At 40.4% G+C, this 24264-nt stretch overlaps 1 protein-coding gene across 4 annotated transcripts in view; it reads right to left on the reverse strand.

Annotated features, from left to right (window-relative positions):
• Window positions 1–24264, reverse strand: part of LOC101408132 (neuronal acetylcholine receptor subunit alpha-7) — a 115711-nt gene that overhangs the window by 64246 nt on the left and 27201 nt on the right. For all 4 annotated transcript variants that reach the window (XM_087428821.1, XM_087428819.1, XM_087428820.1 and 1 more), the window contains exon 3: window positions 1354–1398. In XM_087428821.1, coding sequence (XP_087284947.1) covers window positions 1354–1398 — 45 coding nt within the window. The remainder of the gene's footprint in view (window positions 1–1353; window positions 1399–24264) is intronic.

Genomic DNA, 24264 nt, shown 5'->3' on the forward strand with positions numbered 1-24264 from the left:
ATAGACGAATAATCATGGTAATCCTAAATCAATCCAGAGGAAAAAAATTTAACTCTTATTTTCTGGAGGAATAATTTTTATGTAAATATTTACATTTGAGAGAACCAAGACAGAATGATTAATAAAAGACTTTCAAACATAAAATTATATCATATTAGGATAAAATTCTGTGTGGAAAGTGGAATAGAAGTGCAAGCACAAAGAGAGAAAGGGACTATGTAAAATATCCGGCAGGTAAAGAAGGGCTAGTTCGTATATTTTTTAAATGAATGATATGGGCATCAAATCATGTGGTATTAGATCCCACTTAAAATAGAAAGTAAGAGTTTTATTTTTAAATGTCAATATTCACAACTTGAGGGAAGCGACATCATTTGCAGTTAACTAAATGTAGATTAGAATTTTAGGATATCAAGCTAAAATTCCATGAACGGAAGAACACAACATTTCAAAATTCTCACAGAGGTCACCAGAACAGGAAGAGTGAAGACCTCTCTGGCTTAGGCAACGCTCTGTGGATGCAAATATGCACCTCTGGAGGGTGTGGAGAGCAAGGCAGGCACTCCTGAGCCCTGGGGACCGGCTACGGTGCAGGCTGTGGACATCTAAATGCAGATCCGCATCTTTTTTTTTTTTTTATTATAATTTTTATTTATTTATTTATTTTCTCCCAAAGCCCCAGTAGGTAATTGTACGTCATAAGTTGCACATCCTTCTAGTTGCTGTACGTGGGATGCGGCCTCAGCATGGCTGGAAAAGCGGTGCGTCGGTGCGCGCCCGGGATCCGAACCCGGGCCACCAGCAGCGGAGCGGGCGCACTTAACCGCTAAGCCACGGGGCCAGCCCCAGATCTGCATCTTTTTTTTTTTTTTTTTTTAATTTTATTTATTTATTTTTTTCCCCCAAAGCCCCAGTAGATAGTTGTATGTCATAGCTGCACGTCCTTCTAGTTGCTGTATGTGGGACTCGGCCTCAGCACAGCCGGAGAAGCGGTGCATCGGTGCGCGCCTGGGATCCGAACCCAGGCCGCCAGCAGCGGAGCGCGCTCACTTAACCGCTAAGCCACGGGCCAGCCCAGGATCTGCATCTTAAAACTTGTCTTGCGAGAAGTGCTTCTGAAATTTCCCCAAATCACCCTGTAGTGAAATACAAGCATGCGCTGGGTCGTGCAGAATGCAGAGCGACACATCCAAAGGCAGGATGTTCTACTTCACTGTTGGCCTATGTGGAGTCAGGGTCGACAGTCGCGGCTTTTCTCAAGGGACCTGTGCTTTCTCTGCGATTCCAACACAAGCAACTCGGAAGCAAGAGCAAGAAGAGCCGTGGGCGAGGACCGCCACTGTCTCAACTTACCATTTGCAGCCAAATGTTGGTGGTTAAAACTTGGTTCTTCTCATCCTTTAAAGGAAAAAAAAACAAAAACAAAAAAAAACATAACTATGGTTTACACGGTTTACAAAAGAAGGAATGATACAATTATTCCTGCAGGAATCTGAGTGCTGGGACTGCCGGAGCGTGTGGAATCAGATGCACCAAGCACTTCCAAATGCACTCAAGCAGCATTTCCCCAGAGTGAAGCTTTTCTATTTATTCACATTTATTACAGAGCACTTACAAAAGACGGAAAAGCATAAAAAGGGAAATTAAAACTCTGAAAGCTAACCTCCAGAGATGACACCTGCCAATGTTTCAGCTTATTTTTCTTATTAGTACATTTTTTATAACTTAAGAAAATATATAAAATTGGATGCAAATTCCAATTTTTTAAGTCAAATTTATTACCAGAACATATAGCGTTTTAAACAACTAGAAGTATTTTATGCTTCCCTCCCTGGGAAAGGGTCAGCCATGTGCTGACGATGCTGTGTGGCCATGTTCTCCCCGGTCCCTGAGGGTCTGCCTGCCTTTTCTCTCATCCTCTACATACCAGGCAGCATGCCAGGTTCTTGATACTCACCTGTAAGGTAAATCCTGTCCAGGTGAGGAAACTGAAGGTCAGAAGCGTGAGGTGACTTTATGAAGGAGCCATTCAAACTTGGATCCTTCTCACTCAAGAGCCCCTTTTTCCACATTTCCAAACTGCCTAAGTGTGGGATCCAGCAGGGCGCCAAGTCTGCACTTAAAAACGAGCTTGGGATAGCGCATCAACTGTGGCTTTGCCCCGGCACAAGGCACCTAAAGAAGATTCTAGTCAACATCAGCTTTTCTAACTGGGATGCAACCAGCTTTTTATCATAGCTGGCGAAACCCAACATGGCCTAGCAAAAGCTAGTGCACATGGAGAAAAATGAGCACATTTCCTGCAAGAGTTATACTGAGAACACTGTTATTCAGTACTTGGCACCCAATTTCAACCTAAAGGATTCTGTAAATTAGCAGTTGCCACCCTCTCCAGAAGAAAGTATTTATTAATGTTCCCATGCACACATGCCCAGAAGCTGAGACCGTAAGCTCCTGCAAGAGGAACTACCTGGCCTAGTTCACTGATGGCATTCACAAAAACAGACACAATGGCAGGAATAACATGACATCTGCTGGGGCGTGGACAGAGGGCAGGGATGCAAATGAGAAATGGATGCTACTTCTCATTAAACTAAAAATGTGTTGAACATGTAAGGAGTTGGCAGAGATTCTTTGATGCATCAATGACCCTGCCCCAGCTGCTCACATCCTGGGCACCTTAAAGAGGTGAAATTGTGGGGGAGGGGGACTGTGAATCCCACAGAGAAGATAGAGCTGACTGTGGGGGGACAGAGGACGAAGTCCCAAGGGTCCAAGGCTGGGGGCTGTGTCCAGAAGAAGCTGCCAATTTGGTTACAGGAAAAATACATCCCCCATTTTGCAAAATAAAACATGCCAGGGTTTTGGTGGAAAAAGTTGTGGAGAGGGGCCGGCCCCCATGGCGCAGCAGTTAAGTGCACACATTCCGCTGCTGGCAGCCTGGGTTCGGATCCCGGGTGCGCACCGATGCACCGCTTGTCCAGCAATGCTGAGGCGGCATCTCACATACAGCAACTAGAAGGATATGCAACTATGACATACAACTATCTACTGGGGCTTTGGGGAAAAAACGGAGGAGGATCGGCAATAGATGTTAGCTCAGAGCCGGTCTTCCTCAGCAAAAAGAGGAGGGTTGGCATGGATGTTAGCTCAGGGCTGATCTTCCTCACAAAAAAAAAAAAAAAGTTGTGGAGTTAACACTTCTCCATACTGTGTACTGAGCAAACGGTCCCAACAGAGCCATACATTTGAATTGCATGAGTACTCTAGTTCAAGTTCAATCTCCAATACTATTTGAAAGCACTGATAAACTCTTTTAGGACATATATCTGCTGCTTCAACTTATTAAGAAGTTGTTGCTTTTAATGGACTTAAAATTAGCCAGTGTTCCATTTAGATGGCTTTTCTTCTTTTAACTGAATCTGTGTCTTCATCTTCCGAGAGAAAGGCTACTGTGGTTTGGGAGCTCAATTATTACCAATCTAATTAAAAGGCTTTCTTCTTTCCAACATTCTAACTGAAACCTCATTAGAGTGAAACGGAATTTCTGTGGTGTGCAGCAGCACGGGACTGAAGTACAGCGTTTCAAACTGTAATCAACACCGAGCAGCCACCAGCCATTGCCTGAGAGTGCAGCGATGCCAGGTCGGGGAGCCCTCCACAGAGACTAGGGAGGAAAAGCCTGCAGAACCAGCAAAGAGGCTGCTGTCTGCATTCCACTTTCCAAAGCCACAGTTGATACACTATCCTAAGCTCCAGTTTCAGTGCAGACTTGGCGTCCTGCTGGATCCCACACTTAGGCAGTTTGGAAACAAGGAAAAGGAGGCTCTTGAGTGAGAAGGATTCAAATTTGAATGGCTCCTTCACAAAGTCACCTCACTCTTCTAACCTTCAGTTTCCTCACCTGGACAGGATTTACCGTACAGATGAGTGGGTCTCCTTCCTCACCTTCCCATCCCAGGGCCACCCACTGGCTGAGTCTCACGGCTCTCAGTCTGCACTGTGACAAGGTGTTTCACCTCCTTCCCACCCCAGTGTGCAGTGTGCCCCCGCCCCAGACTGAATGTTTCTGTCCTCCCAAAATTCATGTGTTGAAACCTAACCCCCAGTGTGATGGTACTAGGAGGGGCTTTCGGAAGATGATTAGGTCATGAGGGTGGAGCTCTCACGACTGGGATTAGTGACATATAAAAGGTATCCAAAGAGTTCCCCTACCCCTTCCGTCATGTGAGAACCCAGCGAGAAAACAGCTTCTATGAACCAGGCACCAAATCTGCTGGTGCCTTGATCTTGGATTTCCCAGCCTCCAGAACTGTGAGAAATAAACATGTGATGTTTAAGCCCCCCAGTCTGTGGTATTTTTGTTACAGCAGCCCGAGCTGGCAAAGACAGCGCCCCCCCCCACACAGTCTGATCTGCACTCAGCTCCAGATGGGGCTCTGGGCCCTTCTCCAGTGCCACTGCTCAAAGAATCAAGTCTAAAGTCCTTAGTGCCGCATACAAGTCCTTTCTACAAGCCACAGTTTAGCCAAGTGTTCATTCATCCATTCATTCATTCATTCAACAAATATTTATGGAGCACTTCCTGTTTCAGGCATCATGCCACCTGACATGTACAGTGGGAACTGAGCAGACATTGTTCCTGAGCTCATGGATATAAAATGTGCAGATGGGGGTGGGGGGCGGGATTACACAATTCAACAATGGCACACCTATAATTACAAATGGTGACAAGGTCACAGAGGAAAGGAACAGCACCTTCAGAGAGGATGACAGGGAGACAGACTTTACCCCCAGTGACAAGGGGTAAACTCCTGAGGACAAGCCTTCACCTTCACACCCTGTGATCCTGTAATACCAAAAGACATGCCCCTCATGCTCACCGAGTACACTCCTTGCTACTTCTCGCCCTCTGGGGCCCACCCTGCCCCACACCCTCCTCCCTTTTCCTGCTGAAGCCCAGGGCTAGGCAGGCAGCACTGGGCTAGGGCTGCCTCCTGACTCACTAGGGGCTCCAAGCAACTCAGGCAGACCTATGGCTTCCAACAGCAGAACCGGGAGCAGCAAGGAGAGGCACTAGGGAGGCGGACCTCAGTTCAACATGAGGAAGAACCTTCCTGTCCAACAACAGTCCAGCCTATTTCATCAAGGACCTGGCAACCAGTTCCTGGAGTGGTAAACACAGAGGACAGCCACCTGCCTGGAGAGGACACTGACACCCCTTCCCACCCCACCCCCGTTAGCTCTCTGAAGGTGTGGCCCAGGTGACCCAGGGCCTGTGCAGTCTGCAGCGGCCAGGTCTCCTCCCCTACCCTGGTGTTCATGTCCTCCCACCCTGGCCTTCTGCCTTCCTTCCTGCCACCCCTCCACAGTGCCCTGCTTCCTGAGCGAGTCTTTGGCAAGAGGGCCGAGGCAGAGGACAACTTCAGCTCTGCATTTAACTGCCGCCGTGCCTCAGAGTTTGCACATCACTGTGCACCCTGAAGTGAGATGGAGAACTGGAGATGGTGATCAAGGCCTTTGGTTTAGAAAGTCAGCAGATGGATCTGCAGTTCCCAGATGTCCCTCTGGCCTTGGGCAGAAGGATGTTCCTGGCAGTGCATGCAGGGGCTCCACTCCCATTGACCAGAATCTTCAAAGGGACAAAATCCATTTCTTCACCCCAGGAGGGAAACTTCCTTCTCTCTCACCTAAACACCCACCACTGACACCAAAGCCACTAGTCTCCCGTGCTGCACTTGAACTTGTGTGAAATCATGAGTCAGCTGATGAAGATGGATTCTACAGTCTCTTCCATCACAAGCTGGATGGCACACTGGTCAAACATTGGGATTCTTGAGGGGAGGGGAAATGATATTCCCAAACTCTAGCCCCAAACCTTGTTCCAAGGGTCTCTGAATAAATAACCAGGCACATTCCCTGAAGAACAGCAAGCAGCACAGGATGGGTTTCAGTGATTCCACACCCTCAGGGCACCGCCTGGCCATTACTACCCTGGCCCAACCGGGCAGGAGAGCATGGAGGAGCAGACTCCATGCCAGTAGAAGGCCCTGTGGGTTCCAATCTCAGCTCCCCAACCATCAGGCACTTGGTTTCTGTGGGTTTCAATTTTCTCTTCTGGGAAATGGGGAGATACCAGCTGCCCCAACCATCTCCTAGAGTGGGAGGGACGAGGGCAGCGTCACACAAGCTGTGAAGCGTGACTCAGTGCCAGTGGCTGTCCCTGGATAGCTGCTCACACACACACACGCGGCTCTCCCCCCAAGACCCGCTCTTCTTCCTGCCCCCGGGACCAGACAGGAGGAGACAGGACCCACAGCTGCCATGGAATCACAGAAGGCCTGTGTGGCAAAGCACACCCCAAACCAACAGGTTTTATGCCTCTTGTTTGTTTTTTAACCTGAGCACTTCAGAATATTACTCAGCTTTAAAAAAAGAAGGGAATCCTGCCTTTGCAACAGCATGGAGGAACGTGCTAAGTGAAATAAGCCAGACACAGAAAGACATATACTGCATGATTCCACTTGTATGAGGAATCTAAAATAATCAAACTCAAAAGCACAGAGTAGAAGAGTGGCTTCCAGGGGTTGGGGGAGAGGGAAATGGGAGGTATTAGTCCAAAGGTACGAAGTTTCAGTTCTGCAAGATGAACAAGTCCTAGAGATCTCCTGTGAGCATAGAGCCTATAATTAACAATGCTGTATTGTATATTTAAAAATTTCTAAGAGGGTAGATCTTACGTTAAGTGTTGTGAAAATTAATAAAGGAAAACCTCATCTAAAACGGAGTCAGCAGCCAGCCCCAGGGGCCTAGTGTTTAAGTTTGGCGCCCTCTGCTTCAGTGGCCCAGGTTTGGTTCCCAGACATGGACCTACACCACTCGTCTGTCGGTGGCCATGCTATGGTGGCGGCTCACATACAAAAAGAGGAAGATTGGCAATGGATGTTAGCTCAGGGCAAATCTTCCTCAGCAAAAAAGGAAGGGAGGGAGGGAGGAAGGAAGGAAGGAAGGAAGGGAGGAAGGGAGGAAGGAAGGAAGGAAGGAAAGAAGGAAGGAAGGAAGGAACGAACGAACGAATGAACGAACGAACGAACATGGAGTCAGGAGGCCAGAAGGGGGAGCTCCCAGGCAGTACCACTCAAGGTCAACTACAGGAAGACAGTCAATTACAGACCCCAACAGAAAGCAGTCAACAGCAAATAATCATCAACTACAGGAAGAAATGTACATTGTATCCCAAACAAAAATCAACTACCCCAGCAACTCAGCCAACGACAAGACATCACCACCCTGAACTCTTGGTTTTCTCAATGGACATTTTGTTTAAAACAACTCCTCCCAATTTCTTCCTTTTTCTCTATAAAATAAGGCTCCTCTCCCTTATTTGTTGGATTTGCCTACGGTCCACCACAGCATGCACATCCCAGATTGCAATTCTTTGGCTATTCCCGAATAAACTTGTTTCGCTGGTAAAATAACCGGCTGTTTTATTTTTAAGGTTGGGAGCGTTCTTACCACAGAAATAATAATAATAATAATAATAATAATAATAATAATAAATGAAGAGGGCAGGAGGAAACTCTTGTAGGTGATGGCTATGTTTATGGCATAGATTGTGGTGAGGGCTTCACTGGTGTATGCTTATTTCCAAACTCATCAAATTGCATATGCTAAACATACACAGCTTTTTGAAGGTCAATTATACCTCAATACAGCAGCTTTTTAAAAAAGTAAACTTTGATTTAGGCAGCCTGCTTTTTAAAGTCAATCTCCTGGAATAATCATATATCTGCTTTAGATTACAACTGTTCTGATGATGTGTAATGTGCTATCTTGCATTTCTAAAGCAACTATTCTTCCGGAAGTTATAGGGTGATATTCTTCAACATTACTTTACCGAGCTCCCAATACTTTCTCTTTGCTTTTATGTAGATGCTAAGAAAAAATAGATAACAGTAGATTTGTTAAATTCTATCTAAATTCTTGTTTACAGAGAAAATTGCTAGATAATATAAATTCACATTTGTGTAGCACTCTATAGTTTATAAAAAAGATTGTTTAATCTAATTTAATCTTTACTCAAACCATATTTTTGTCCTAATTTTACAGAATAATAAACTGAGAGACTGTGATTTTCCCTGAGTCAGGGGAATATTAGGTCTGACAAAAGACTCATATCCAGAATAAGAAATAAACTCCTACAAATCAATAAGAAAAAGGTAGACAATCCAACAGAAAAATGGGCAAAAGATGAACAAGCACATGATTTTCACCACAGAGGATGTCAGTAAGCGATATCTCAAAATAATATAGTGAAACGTAAAATAGAGTTTACATTCTTCTAAATGTCATACACACACACATTTTTTTTAATTCATTGCAGTCTCGTGACAACAACCCAGCAAAGTCAGTACTGTTATTATTCTCATTTAATAATGGGCATTATAGGACAGCTCCCAAATTTAACTTTATATGTCTCTGTTCTGTTTGAATGTTTTATAGCGAGCATATATCACCTTTATAATCAACGGGGGGAGTGCATAAAGATATCAATTGTGAAACAAAACAAGCTCATGGCTCTCGGTCATACAGCTCAGGGTAGAAGCTGATTTCCAATCCCTTATCTATTTAGCTCAATACCTGTGTTTGAGCCACCAGGTGACTCTGCCCAGTGACATAACAGTGAGCACTTTGGTGATGATAACGGAAAATGGTTCCCTTTGGTATCTGTATGGCACAGAAGGCCTGGGAACCCTGAGGTTTCCAAGATACTTCCAGAGGATCAGTGAGGCCAAAACTCTTTTCATTCATTAGAAGTTATCAGCCTGTTTCACCTTCACTTCCTCCCCAGCATTCGGTAGAGCTTTGCAGAGGCCACATGACATATGACATCAGCAGCAGATTGAATGCAGAACAGATAAGAGAATCCAGCTGACTTCTATTCAGCTGTGCACTAGGAGATTTGCAAAAATAAGAAACAATGCCACCCTTCTCACTAAATTTGTTGTTCTTGGAAAAATATAGTTATTTTTCATAAAATATTAGTTATGTTAACATGGCATAGGTTTATTATAATTTTAAATGAATTAATAGACTTTAAAATGTTTTCTTAGTTTTCATTTCTAACACAGTGAATATTGATAGATATAACCCACATTAAAAAAAATTGAAGGGGATCTTCAATAACTTTTACGAGAGTAAAGGGTTCTGAGCTTTCAAGTTTGAGAGCCGCTGGTGTAGGGCTTGCCATTCCTAAGACATCCTGGTTCTTGTACCCCGGACCCTGGCCAGAGCCCTGCTTCCTCTCTGTTCTCATTTGGGGGTTGCTCAAGGTCTGTGTCTTGGGGATACAATGTGAAAAGTTTAGACATCACAGGAAGACCTGGGCTCTGCTACTGTCTGGACTTGGGGTGGTCAGGGAGATTTTCTGAGACTGTTTCCTTATTTATAAAAATAGAGCAACTGCCATTTCTCCAGAGTGTTGCAAAGATTAAATAGGTAGCACAATAGAAAGTGCCTAAAACATAGTAAAGTTCTCCACCTTTTAACTATCAGAGAAAAGTTCCTCCAATACAAAGGTACTGGAAAAGGCTTAGAGAGTTGGCCCAAAGCGACCACTTCTCTCTCTACCTCCGACTGCCTCCTTTTTGAGGTGGCACATAATTGCCTTGGTTTAATTCTCACTGAAATCCAGGCTTAGAAGGCAAATGTCTAGACGTCATCATTTATTTTTCTTAATGGGTTAACGGTTATTCTGTGATGTATGAATGTCCAGATGTGGATCTCTTCAGAAGGAGTGTGTGCTCCACAACTCCCTCCAAGCTTTGGAAGCTGGCCTCCTTCCACTGGCATAGCCAAGGAACTTCACTATTTCCCTGCTAAGGTTCAGGAACTCCTCAATCACAGCTGAGCCATGTATAGATATATACTTATCTCTAACAGTACTGCTAAATACTGACAAATAAAGGAAATGTGTTCTGCTGTGGCTCTTTAAAACACAGCATCCTGAAGAGCCCAGTACTGTAGATGCTGCTCCAACGAACTCCACTGAGGCAGAGACGACAGTCCTTGGAAAACGTCTGCTTCTACAACTCCCCAAAGTGATCTTGAACTCTTTTATTCTCTTTCTAACTATCAAAGTTAATCCTGCACATCTCTAGAATACTTGAGGAACTTAAAAATCAGGCCAGAGCATAACACATTTTTTTCCTCCCAACAGGTCACTGTGTAATTCCTTACTGACATAATCCCAGGTAGGACACATCCTAACAAGTGGTGGAAAACCGGCCCATCAGGCTGACTCCTTTGGGAAGTATGCATGTCTGGCGAACAGGGGCAGGTGAGTCTCCTGAGCTTAGGGTCTTGATCTGGGCAACGCCAACTGATTTTCTCTCCCCTACTGCCTAATGCCACATCGGAGGGGATGCCACCCATCCCCAAGCTGCTTCAGCTGCCTATGTGTGCAGGTACAAGAGGGGAAGTGACCTCCGCACCTTGTGGCCATTTGGTTCCTGCTGGTTGGACCCCATTCCCAGCACTGCCCCACCCTCCCCAGGGCGGGTATAAGGGTTCAAGAGTGTACTTTTAACTGGGACTGAAAGACCTTCTTTCCGCTTCTGTAAGAGGAAGGGCCTCCCCATCAACCCCCAAGTGACCAGATATGGAGGAATGAAGCCTGAGAAGTGGATCCTGAGAGTGGACTGAAAGAGAGGAGATCCCACTTTGAGTCAGCAGAGCTGGTAAGCAGGGGGAGTGGTGTTGGTCAGGTCTGGGTGGGGGGATGGTAGTGTGCAGGAGAGAGAGATGCGGAGAGAGAAGGGGAAAAGTCACACCGGGTGAACCATGAATCAAGCTTTATCTGAGCTCTCCCTGGACAGAAACTATAAATTTCCCTTTACGCTTAAGCCACCATCCTAACTTAAACAGTGTTCAAGCATTTCCTTCATAGTTTACAACAAATACAGCACAGAAGTTTTACCTGGCTGGACTAAAAGCAGACAACTGCATGCACAGCCGGACCCCCACACATGCCTGAGTTACAGAAACACGTGTAGCTTCAGCACCAGACTTTTCCAATGAATTCTGCCAGGAAACTGGTTTCAGTATGTTTCTTCAAAATTGAGGTCCTCTAAAGACATGAGCCACAGATCAGGGGATCCCAACAGAGCCCTCATTGTGGAATTGGTGCAAAGGTGGGTTCAAAAGGCCGAAGGGAAGGGAAGGAGATGAGACGTGAAAGGAACATAGGAGCAAGATTTAAATGTAGTAACATTTTCTTTTTGCTATTATTTGAAGTTTGTAATATTTCTACAAGTAATGTAGATTAATTTGTTTAATAAATTAAGAAAAAATAAATAAGGACCACATATAAGGAAAGAATGATATGAAAAATAATTTACCACCATTATAGCTAAGAAAATTAAAAATTATGAGTAGACACATACTCATAAGGCATGGGCAAGATGAAAATTTTGGAATGATTGCTACATGAACATAGTATAGCTATGAATGAATGAATGAGCGAATAAATAAATAAATATTTTTAAAACAGCAAATGCAAGGAAGAAAGGAAGAAATGAAGGCAAGCAGATAGGCACAACTAAAATACAAAGGAGAGTCTGGAAAAAAGCCCAAACAAGAAGGGCATGCTTCCCATGAATTCTTTATTCTATATAACTTAATAAAGCCTTGGATCAAATTAAACATGAATAAACAAAGACAAGATTATGAAATAACCAAATAAAATGAAAGGGAGACTGCAGAGCTAAGTAAATAAACTGAGAAGCAAAACAACACTATTACATGGCTAATAAATTAGACACAGAAAGGAACAAAACAGACCTAGCTGAAAATTGAGTTACTGGCAAGGCATGAGATAATCACAAGTTTGTGGAGAGGAAAAACACAAAGAGATTATTTCAATTAGAGAAGAGGTTGGAAATGGAGGTAAAACAAGGAAGACACAACCAGAGCTGAAATGGAGACCACAACACATGAGAAATGGTAAGTGTTCCAGGATAACACACAGGAGACCTCCTTCTGGGTTCTAGCAAGAACAGCAGACTCCATAATCTGAACACTGTCCGGCTACAAAACACCTAGAAATGCTGGAGCAAGTCAAACAAATGTCTTTTTAAATGCAAACCTCAACTCACAAGAAAGAAAGAGAAATTCTCAAAAACAAGAAATCCAAGAGGAAACTAAAAAGAACACTGTAAGGGCATAAGTTGACACTGGCAGAGCTGTGGGGGTGGCAAGAGCGGTGGCCAAGTATATTCACAGAGAGCTTGAGAGGAGGCTTTGATTCCACAGGTGGAAGGCAACTGAACACAACTTCCCATTCCACATCCACCCATGTGACATGGGGATGTTGAAGAGCCCACTGCCAGAAGGAAACAAAAGGAAGTCTGTCTGGGCTGGCAGTAGAGGAAAAGGGTATGCTGGTAATTCCTAAAAAAGTATGGATCTTCTTTCTTCTGATGAAGAATTCAGATGTAAATATTCCACAGTGCCTGGGAACTTGACAAGCCATGAAAGTGACATAAAAGCTGTTCCAGGCCAGTGAAACTTGAAGAACCAGACAGAAGCAGAGAATAAATAAATAAAACAAATAAGCTAAGCAAAAAATTAAAAAATAAATAAAGAAAAGCATTGTTGCTCAGAAACCACAACCATCATTAAATTCTCCTGATGTAAAATATAAAATACATAAGTGAAAAATCTTCCACGAGAGAGACAGAAAACGAAATAAGCAGGAATAAACCCCCAAAAATTCAGACAAGAGAAATATCAGAGGGATAACACTGCATACATACGTTTAAAATGATTAAATACATTAAAGATATCAAAAGCACAATAAAAGAATAAGATAGTCTGGGAGAAAACGAGATAAAACAAAATGAAAGAAAAAGTTTCTCAGAATGAAAAATGCAGTCATTGTAATAAAACCTCAATGGATGAGTTAAATAGCAGATTAGAAAGACCTAAAATGATAATTAGTAAGCTGAAGGCAGACCTGACTAAATGGTCTATAATATAAGAATAAATGATAAAGAGATAGAAAATATGAATGCTTAAATGACATGAAGGATAGAATCAAAAGATTCAATATGAATCTAAAAAAGTTTCAGAAGGAGAAAATTTAAAGAAACAATGACAGAAATTTCCAGATTTGACTAATTAATCCTCCGATAAAGGAGGTGAAAGAAGTTCCTCAAAAAGATAAGTATGACTCAAAACTAATCAAAGCTCAATCCTTTCTCAGCTCCTATGTGTAAAGAGATTAGAATTAATCACTCCCATACTTACAGCAAGAAAAAAGAAAAAAACCTGAAGAAACTGAAAATCAATGACTTTCGTTGGACTCATGAGAGAGTGATATTGCAGGGTAAAGTGCCACACCAAAATCTGGAGAGACAGGCAAATCCAGAGAGCCACTGCCAAGATCTGTTCATCTGGGGCAGAAGCCACTGAAGCCATGAACTTGTAGTAATGCTTACACAGTAATTTCGATGAATCTCTGGTTGCTGAGTGTGAACTTGAGTGAGAGTAAGAAACCTCCAGGGGTCACAGTCTTGTGGACACCCCTATTTTCATGGATTTTTATCTCCAGGAACCCCACCAAGTTCTCATGGTAAATATGCAAAGAAAGATTCCCTTGTAGCTCTAGTATGGGAAGAATATAAGTTCTTTTATTCATAATTGCCAAAACCTGGAATCAACCAAGACATCCTACAGTAGGTAAATGGATAAACTAACTATGGAAGATCCATACAATGGATTATTATTATGTGATAAAATGATATAAGCTATCAAACTATAAAAGATATAGATAAATCTGAAATACCTACTACTAAGTGAAAGAAGCCAGGCTGAAAGGCTATGTACCATAGGATTCCAATTATAAGACATTCTACAAAAGACAAAACTACAGAGCTGGTAAACAGATCAGTAGTTGTCAGTTGTCGGGGAAGGAATGAACAGGCGGAGCACAGGGGATTTTTAGGGCACAGAAAAAATTCTGTATGATATTGTAATGGTGAATACAAGACATCAAGCATTTGTCAAAATCCACAGAACTTTACAGCACAAAGAATAAACCTTAATGTATGAAAATTTAAAAGAAACTCATTTAGGAAGTCAGGGGATCCAGAATGAAATGCAAAATGTGACAAATGGAACTCAATGTATTACAAAAGTGCTCACCTCACCAGCATTGTTGGGAGAAAAAGGTGCTGACCTAAGAAACTTCAAAAAGGGGGGAAGTCTGTAAGGAACTGTACATAAGCACCATACTCTAGTTGATGAAGTTCTTCTCTACAGATGTGTGGGTTAACAATTCTGAAACCGCTACACATGTATACTGGAATTGAACAATTAAGTAAATGGATGGAGGATGGTGGGAGTCAGGTTTCTCACTGTTGGAGTGAGAGCAGGTTAGAATGATCTATGTGGTAATGGATTGGTTGGAGACTTAAGGGTGAACTCATGTTTAGTTTAACATATATACTGATGGTTACATATAGAAATATTCATAGATATGTGTATATACATGGGCTAGTATACACAGATATCTCCTTACTCTGTCAGTTTAGAGGGCATAGAAATGATGATGCCCTAGTATCAATGAATAGATGTAGCATCCAGATCTTGTTTTCTAACCATTCTCCAATAAAAAGAACCAGGGATCTTGAGAAACAGCTGATTTTAGTGTTGGGCAGAAAATGTACAAGATGAACCTGGAGCATCTTGTAGTGCCAGAATATAAGAAAGCGATCCAAAAAATAAAAGTAAAACCACGATGATGGTGGTGCATCAAAAAGACATAGGAGTGAACGGAATGAGTACCCAGAGGCCAAAACTGGAACAATTTGAGAAACAAAATCAATAAAGTAGTATTGGATTTATAATTATAGAGTATAAGATAAATATCTATGAGTCCACACTGGCATAAATAAATGATTGAATAAATAAATAAACGGGAGAGAACAGACAAATCTCTCATCCAGAGGAACTCCAAATAATTTATGATAGATACTCTACTTTTTAAGGAGGTGGAACTTAACTTCCCACTTATTAAATGTGGGCTGCACATAGTGACTTCCTTCGAAAGGTTACAGTATGGAAAAGGGGGGAAAAAGTAACTGTACAGTGGAGAGACCTGAAAAACACTACCTTAAGCTGTTTGATCAAGGTCAGTATCAACAAGAATAAGTCATATTTATAGTATGTGCCCTTGATATGACATGATGAGAACGGCACTTTAACTCTGTATTCTTCCTCCCTAAAACACATTAGCCCAGTCTAACCATGAGAAAACATCCAACAAATCCCAATTGAGGGACAAAAATACCTGAACAGTACTCTTCAAAACCATTGAGATGATCAAAAACAAGGAATAACCTGAAAACTGTCACACCCAACAGGAGTCTAGGGAGACATGATGACTAAATGGAATGTAGTATCCTGGATGGGATCCTGGAACAGAAAAAGGACATTAGGTAAAAAACTAAGAAAATCCAAATAAATTATTGACCTTAGTCAAAAATAATCTATTAATATCAGTTCATTAATTGTAATAAACTGTACCATTCAAATGTACAATGATAATAGTAGGGGAAACTGGGTGTGGGGTAAATGGGAACTGTGTAGTATTTTCACAAGTTTTCTCTAAATCTAAAACTGTTCTAAAATAAAATGTTTATTAAAAAAAGAAAACAGAAATCACACTGTAGTAAAACTGTAGAATATGGAAAAGAATATCCTGAAAGCACACAGAGTCAAAAACAGTTTATCTACAAGGGAATGACACCTGGCCTGAAAGCAGATGGCAAAGCACAACATGTAAAAGCCGGAAATCAGTGAAGTTAGATTTTCAAATTATGGAGGGTAATCATGGAATTCAACTGTGAATTTTATGCCCAGCTAAACTGTAATCCAAGAGTAAAATTAAAATAAAGATATTTTTCAGATAAAAAAATAGTTTATCACTGACACCCTGTCATTGAAGTTATCACCATCTAGTGTACTCCTGGAATAAGAATAAGTGGAATTCAGAAGAAAAGAAAGGGATGCAAACATTTGATTCATTGTAGTCAAAACACTGAAAATACTTCCAAAGACAAAGACAAATTCTTTTCAGGTTATTTTTGAATTCTGAGATTACGGAAAAACCAATTTCACTGTTTATCTTCCAACTATTTATTCTACAGTTTCATATTGCATCAAATCTAAGATGCCATTCAACTGTAAGGCACATCTGTTTCAAAAAAAAATAGTTAAAATGTGAAAAATATGCACATCTTAGAAGTGATGGACTATAGTGTAAATTTTTTTTTTTTTACAGATAATGAAAGTTAGAGAAAATATGTCAATCAGCAGAGATGTCATTCACTCTAATGTTTGAAAAACAAGTGGGGGTAAAGAGCCTAAATGGGAGTTTCTTCCAGAATCAACATTGAGATTTATACACATTATCTGAAAGGCAGAGAAATGTCTAAGTTTGCATATGCTCCTAAACTCATTCAAACAGAGAAGGCTAATGGGAATAACTTACAGGAACATATTGCTAAACTATAAGAATTAGGAAAAAAAAAAGAAACGAATTTCATTTTGGTGATGTCTGAGCACTAACTGCAACTCAGGAAAGAAGGTGAGCGTCACTATCAGTCATTTCCAAACATCATGTTCCCCCACACACCTTAACCAAGAAGGATATGAGGAACAAATGGGAACACTTCCCTCTTACAAATGTTTCAACAAAACACAACAGAAAAGGAAAACATGGCAGTTTAAGCAATCAAGCATATAGTAAGGGGGAGGCCAGATGGTGGCAGCTCCTGTATAAAGGCAAGCCAATATCCCTGGACCCCTTCAGAGGAGTCAGAGGCCAGGCAATGGCTGAATGCAGGTGTGGGTGTAGGTGCAGGCTGTGCAATCGGTGCCTGATACTGGCACACAAGCGGGGTCAGCGGTGCTGAAATCAGGTAGCCTAAGGAGTTTCCCATAGCATCTGACCCTAAGTGTCTTTCTCTCCAAGCTAATTCTGGGACTGAATGCCCATCCCTGGTGATTCACTTTTACTAAGGACCTGCTCTCTCCAATAGAGACATCTGAGGGAAAGGAGCACTGAGCCGTATATACCAACACTTCAACCTCCATGGAGCCTCTACAGATCCAAATCTGACCTAAAAGGGCTCCGCCTATGGTCCAACGTGGCTGTTCTGAGGTTTTTTTTTGGTGAGGAAGATCGGCCCTGAGCTAACATCTGCCAATCCTCTTTTTTTTGCTGAGGAAGACTGGCCATGGGCTAACATCCATGCCCATCTTCCTCCACTTTACACAGGATGCCGCCACAGCATGGCTTGCCAAGCGGCGCGTCGGTGCGCGCCCGGGATCCGAACCGGTGAACCCCGGGCCGCCGTAGTGGAGCGCGTGCACTTAACCGCTTGCGCCACAAGGCCAACCCCTGTTCTGAGTTTTTTATGTCTCATGCAGGTTGATACCAAGGCAGCCCCCAGTGCCAACTCCAAACCTAGGAACACAGTGGCAGGAGTCTGCTTTAAAGTCCTACCCTTGTGAAACCAGGCTGAGGTCACCTTGGAAACCTGAGGGCTAAAGAACACTGCCCAAATGATGTACATCAACAAAGAGAAAGCACGATGACAGACACCCTATCACAGATACCTGGTTCACACTATTATCATGAGGATTATAAGAAATCCTGAAGAACCTGATTAAACTTGCAGTTCCCAAATGGAATTACAGAATGCTTTTTGTTTTTCTGTAAAATCTATAATTAATGAGCCCCCTATAGATCGTTAGGCTCTGATCCTTCTTTTATAGACTTATAGAAGGCTCATAAATTACCCGTGCCCAGAAACAACATGGCAATTCATTCTAACTAATCACTGCAGAGTCCTAACACTAAGAAAGGAAAATTCTACACCTCTCCCTTCCCCATCCCAAAAGTCCATTTCCCATCTAATCCAGAACATATTCAGATGTCCTATTTTACTGGGAACAAAGAGCAGCTAAATAAACCAAATTCATACTATTCACAGACCTCTTTTCTTCTTCTGCCATAAAGCACACTATACCAATTACCAAGAAAAATGTTCCTATCACAAAATCAGGAACAGAATGACTTTGGAACTTTTTTGTAATTCAGGTGATTAAATAGTTTGCATAAAGTTCCAAGGTAATTTCTACTTTCATAAATGACCTTTTGTTATATGTGAGCCACTTAATATGTCAGGGGAAACTTTTTCATTATTAACCCTGAACTGGCTAGGAAGAAAATGCTCAGTGTAGGGGATGCCTGAGTTTAAATCCACACAACAGTTACAGGTGAATTTCTATCCCATAACTCCCCACCTCCTCACCCCAAATGAATGTGTGATTGATCTACACACCAGGAATCTTGTAGATCAATCATACATTCACTTGCAGATCAAAACAAATTTGCACTTATTTTTATATTCATTATAATCTAGAACAACAATCAGTTTCTTTTCAGTTTAATAAAGGGATGCATTTGCCCTAACTTGGATTCTATAGACAGATTATTACAGAGGATTAGGTTATGAAATAAGGAGAGATTCCCAGGAAAGGAAATTCCCCCTTGACATTTTACAATCTAGTTCAAGAATTTTCACAAACTGCCAGAATGAGTTGTCCTGTACCCTCATCTTACACTCCAAAGACACTTCCTATCTCACATGTCAAACCACATGCCACAATACTCACTTCCTCCCCAGGAGGAGCTTCCCACCCATCCCACCTAAGTTGTTCCACCAGGAGTTTAAAGTCATCCTCCTGTTCTCATCTGTTCCCAAAATCTCTGACAGTGGCTAGCTCTATCAGAAAGGCACAAGGGAAGGATGTTAATACAACGGAGAACATACCTTCTCATCTGGCTCTTGCATGGTGAATACAACACACCAACACGAATGAAAATCTTGCCCAGTAAACTCATAAATGAAGAGAAACGGAATACTACTACAAAGGTTATGAATATGTATTGCTGCTTTGGTGGGGAGGGGTAAAATGAGGCTTCCCAAAACATACAAATGGGAAAACGTGACAGATTGCCATTTAATATGTTTGTCTTCTCTCATTTCACTGGATTAATTCTAACAGCAAATTTATAAAGAATGTGCACAACTGCCAAATACTGCTACATTTCCACATTCTGGACTCTTCCTCCTCTTGGGTTGGGCTCATGGATTTTCCACCACCGATGGTAGGAAACAATCCCCAGAAAGTGAAAGAACAATGGGCTTTCATAACTGGACCATTTCCTTAAATCTGTACTAATACAAAGGTGTGTGTATGTAAAGAAACCAAGTTACCTGTTAAGCAAGTATTTTAAAATGATAAGATTCAGAGCTGATGAGAGTATAGTGAAACTGGCAGTTTCCAACACTGTGAGTCAACGTATAAACTGGTACCTACTTTCTTCAAAGCAACCTTTAAGATACCTTTAAGTCAAGAGACTTAAAAAAAATATATATATTAACTTTTTGGGCTAATTCCACTTCATAGAAGTCCAAAGATACTGATTATGTTATTTATAGTGCCAATAATATTATAAACAAGCTAACTGCCTAATAATAAATTGTGGCATATCCCTAAAAGGGAATAATACATAATTAGTAAAATATTTTCAAAAGAATGTAATCATGTGAAAAGTACATTAAAATATAAAATGAGAGAAAAGCACCCCACATAATTTTAATTATAGCATTACCCAATCATTTAAAGAATTATTTAAATTCTATTCTGTGATCCTCATATTTCTCATCCCCTGTATAGTCATGAATACGATCCAACAGATTCAGTATTTCAATACTAAACTGCTCTCTGAAATCTTGTCTCATATCCAACCTGTTTTACTAAGCCTTACTGGACCTTTCTCAGTAAAATATATGCAGGATGTGATACTGACCTTAACAGACACATAACTATAGGAGTTACTATTTTAAATATATTCTTATTTCATTTTGTTTTGATACTATAAATTTTGACTTATCATAGAATTTTTAAATGCTCATTGCAAGAGCAATAAAAATTCATGAATTCCAGAAAGATGGAGTAGATATACTTTTTCCTATTCCTACCACTAAATACAACTAAAAACAACCAAAAACTCTGTTATATATAAAGCAAACATAAGAAGACTCTCAAAGGTATAGAGGAGAAGGCAGATTGCCCACGGTCCTCAGGACCCAAGGAAAAACACAGCAGTCAATTCCTTGGATTTTCTTTTTCATTCCTATATCCCAGACTTAGAGACAAAGAAGCTGGCCACCCAGAAATGCATCAGGCACAAACCAAAAAAAAAATGACAACAAAAGCCTGCTCTCTCTAATCAAAGAGCCAAGAAGCGAGCATCCTAGCAAGAGAGAATATTTTTATACAATAAATACTCTATTCTACCCAAAACCATAGAAAAAAACGTGGCCCCATAATTAACCAGGTCCACAAACACGGAGTGGGAAGTCTAGACTTCTATCCTCTTTGAGCCATAACAAGGCATCCCAGCACTCCCAGCAGGGCTGTGTCAGGGAAGGCCATTTTGGGAGCCATAACATCCATTTCCACTGGGCAGTAACAAGCTATGCCCAGCTATGTCAGTGAAGACCATGTGGGGAGCCTGATTTCTACCCCCATTTGGCAGTAAACAGACAAGAACCCTCCTCTTTCTCCTCCTCCTCCTTGCTGGACTGATGTCACAGGCGGCATAACAGAGAGTTAAGATTTTAACCACTGCCCAGCAGTAATGAGGACACACACAAACACACACACACACATGGTGTCAGTTAAGGCCATGTGGAGAACCAGAATTAGGTGCCCCCACCACTCCCAAGCAGGAGACCTAGGGGAGAGCAGGAATCCCATATCTGGCCGGCAGTAAGGAGGAGCCTGTCCATCCCCACTCCCCCCACGTCAACAGAAGCCAAGTAGGGAATCTGGATTTCCACCTGGCAGTAACAAGGTGGTGTCCCCTCTTCCTCTGCTGGAGTGGTGTCAGAGAAAGGCAGCTAAACAGAAAGCTTAAATAAGATCTAGAGTCTCATAATATAATAATCAAATCACTCATCATACAAAGAATCAAGAAAATATCAAACTGAATTTAAAAAGACAATTAATAGATGCCAACAGGATGACAGTTGAAAAATGTTAGAATTATTTGATAAAGATCTTAAAGCAGACATTATAAAAATGCTTCAATGAGCAATTACAAACATGATAGAAATAAAAAAAAACAGAAAGTCTCAGCAAAGAATTAGAAGATATAAAGAAGAATCAAAGAAATTTTAGAACTGAAAAATAAAATAACCTAAATAAAAATTAAATAAATGGGCTCAACAGCAGAACGGTAAAACGATGAGTGAATTGGGAGATAGAACAATAGAAAGTACCCAATCTGAAAAAGAGAGAAAAAATAAACTGAAAAAAGAAAAAATGAACAAAGCCTCAGGGACCTATGAGACTACAGCAAAAGACCTAATAATAGTATAATCGGAGTCTTAGATCAAAAAGGAGGTGAAAATGAAAAACTTTATAAAGAACTAATGGCTGACAATTCCCAAATTTTAAAAAGGACACAAATCTATAGATTCAAGAAGTGAGCAAATCTCAAACAAGATAAATCTAAAGAAATCCCTACCAAGACACACCACAGTCAAACTTCCAAAAACTAAAGACAATGAAAAAAATCTTAAAAACAGCAAGAGAAAAACAATACCTTACCCACAGGGCAAAAGCAATTCAAACAACAGTGTATCATTTATCCGAAACCATAAAGACCAGAGGGAAGTGCTACAACATTTTCAAGTGTTGAAAGAAAGGTCGATTCAGAATCCTATACCCAGTGAAATATATTGTTTAAGAATGAAGGGGAACTCAAGATATTCTCAGACAAAGGCAACTATTTGCAGAAGCCATACTGTCTACACACAAAATTCAAAGGGATCTACAAAAAATCTTTAGTAATAACTGAGGTCAGCAATGTGACAGGATAAAAGATGAACATACCAAAATCAATTCTATTTCTATATACTAGCAATGAACACGTGGACACCAAACTATAAAAAAAAAGTTACGAAGGTAGGGAGGAAAAGAAGGAGGGAGCAAGGGAGGGAGGAAGGGAGGAAATCTAACAAAGTATATAATGAACTTGTGTGCTGAAAACTACAAACACTGATGATAAAAGTTAAAGATCTAAATAAATGGAGTCAACATATTCATGAATTAGAAGACGATATAATTAATATCTTAATATTCTCCAAATTGAGAAACAGGTTTAATGCAATTTCTATCAAAATCCCTGCAAGATATTTGTAGATATCTACAAGATTATTTTAAAATGTATATGGAAGGACAAAAAAAAAAGAAAAAGAATAGCTAAAACAATTTTGAATAAAAGCATGAGGAATTGTTCTACTAGATTTCAAGGCTTATTAAATAGTTTCAGTAATCTAGACTGTGTGGTATTAGTAGAAGAATTAACACATACATCAATGGACTAGAATAAAGAACTCATTAACAGACCCACAGAAGTGTGGCCAACTAATTTTGACACAGGTGCAAAAGAAATTCAATGGGTAAAAGATAATCTTTTTAACAAATGGGGCTCCAGCAATTAGATACTAATATAAAAAAAAAAAACAACAACTTTGACCTAAACCTCACATCTTACACAAAAAATAACTCAAAATGGATGATAGATTTAAATGTAAAACTATAAACCTTTTAAAGAAAACATAGGACAAAATCTTCAGCACCTCAATCTGTCCTTTCACTGTATCATAGTATCCTTTCATGCACAAAATTTTAAATCTTGATGTCTAATTTATCTATTTTTTGTTTCAGGGCGTGTGCTTTAGATGTGGTATCTAAGAAATTCTGCCTAATCCAAGATCATGAAGATGTACACCTATGTTTTAAGAGTCATATAGTGTTAGCAATTACATTTAGGTCTTTGATCCATTTTGAGTTAATTTTGGAATATGGTATGCAGTATAAGTCTAATTTCATTCTTTTTAATATGGATATCAAGTTGTTCCAGAATTGTTTATTAAAAAGAATATTTTTACTCATCATATTATCTTGGCATCTTTGTCAAAAATCAGTTGGTCAATAACTCATAGGTTTATTTCTGGATTCTCAACTCTATTTCAAGTATCTATACTTGAAGGTACTTGAAGTACCAAGGTTATATATATAACCTTACATCAGTATCCCACAGTCTTGATTACCAGAACAAGTCTTCCAACACATTTTTTTTTTAATTTTCCAAGATTATTTTGCTTAAAAAAGCCGGCTAGGAACTTGATAGGAATTGCATTGAATCTGTAGAACGATTTGGAGAGTATTCCCATGTTAACAATATTAAATCTTCAAATCCGTGGACATGGGATGTCTTTCCATTTATTTAGGTATTCTTTACTTTTTTTTATTAAGGTAAAATTTACATATAACATGTTAGTTTCAGGTGTACAACATAATGATTCGATATTTGTATATATTGAGAAATGATTACCACAATAACTCTAGTTAATATCCATCACCATACATAGGTTACAAAATTTACTTTTCTCGTGATGAAAACTTTTAAGATTTACTCTCTCAGCAATTTTCAAATATACAATACAGTATTAACTATAGTCATCATGCTGTCCATTGCATTTAGGCATCCTTTACCTAAATTATATTTAGGTATTCTTTAACATATTTGAACAACGTTTTGTAGTTTTCAGGGTAGAGATCTTGTACTTCTGTTAAATTTATTCTCATGTATTTTATTCTTTTTGATGGTATTATAAATTGAATTTTGTTAATCTCATTTTTGGAATATTTGTAGTGTATAGAAATCAACTGATTTTTAAATATGCATCATGTATCCTGCAAGCTTGCTGAACTTATTTATTAGCACGAATACATTTTTTGCGGGTTCCCTGGGATTGTCTATGTACAGGATCATGTCATGTGTAAACAGAGACAGTTTTACTTCTCTTACAATCGGCATGTCTTCTTTTTCTTGCCGAAATGCTCTGGCTAGAACTTCCAGTACAATGTTGAGTAGACGTGACAACAGTAGATATCCTATCCTGTTCTTGAATTTGTGGGGAACGCCTTCAGTCTTTCATCATTAATGCATGGTGTATTTTTTGTAAAAGTCTCTCAGGTTGAGGAAGTTCCCTTCTAGTCCTAGTTTATTGAGAAATTTTATTATGAGACAGTGTTGGAGTTTGTCAA

This window comes from Ceratotherium simum, chromosome 3, assembly GCF_057802395.1.
Source record: "Ceratotherium simum simum isolate JZ-2026a chromosome 3, ASM5780239v1, whole genome shotgun sequence".
NCBI lineage: Eukaryota > Metazoa > Chordata > Mammalia > Perissodactyla > Rhinocerotidae > Ceratotherium > Ceratotherium simum.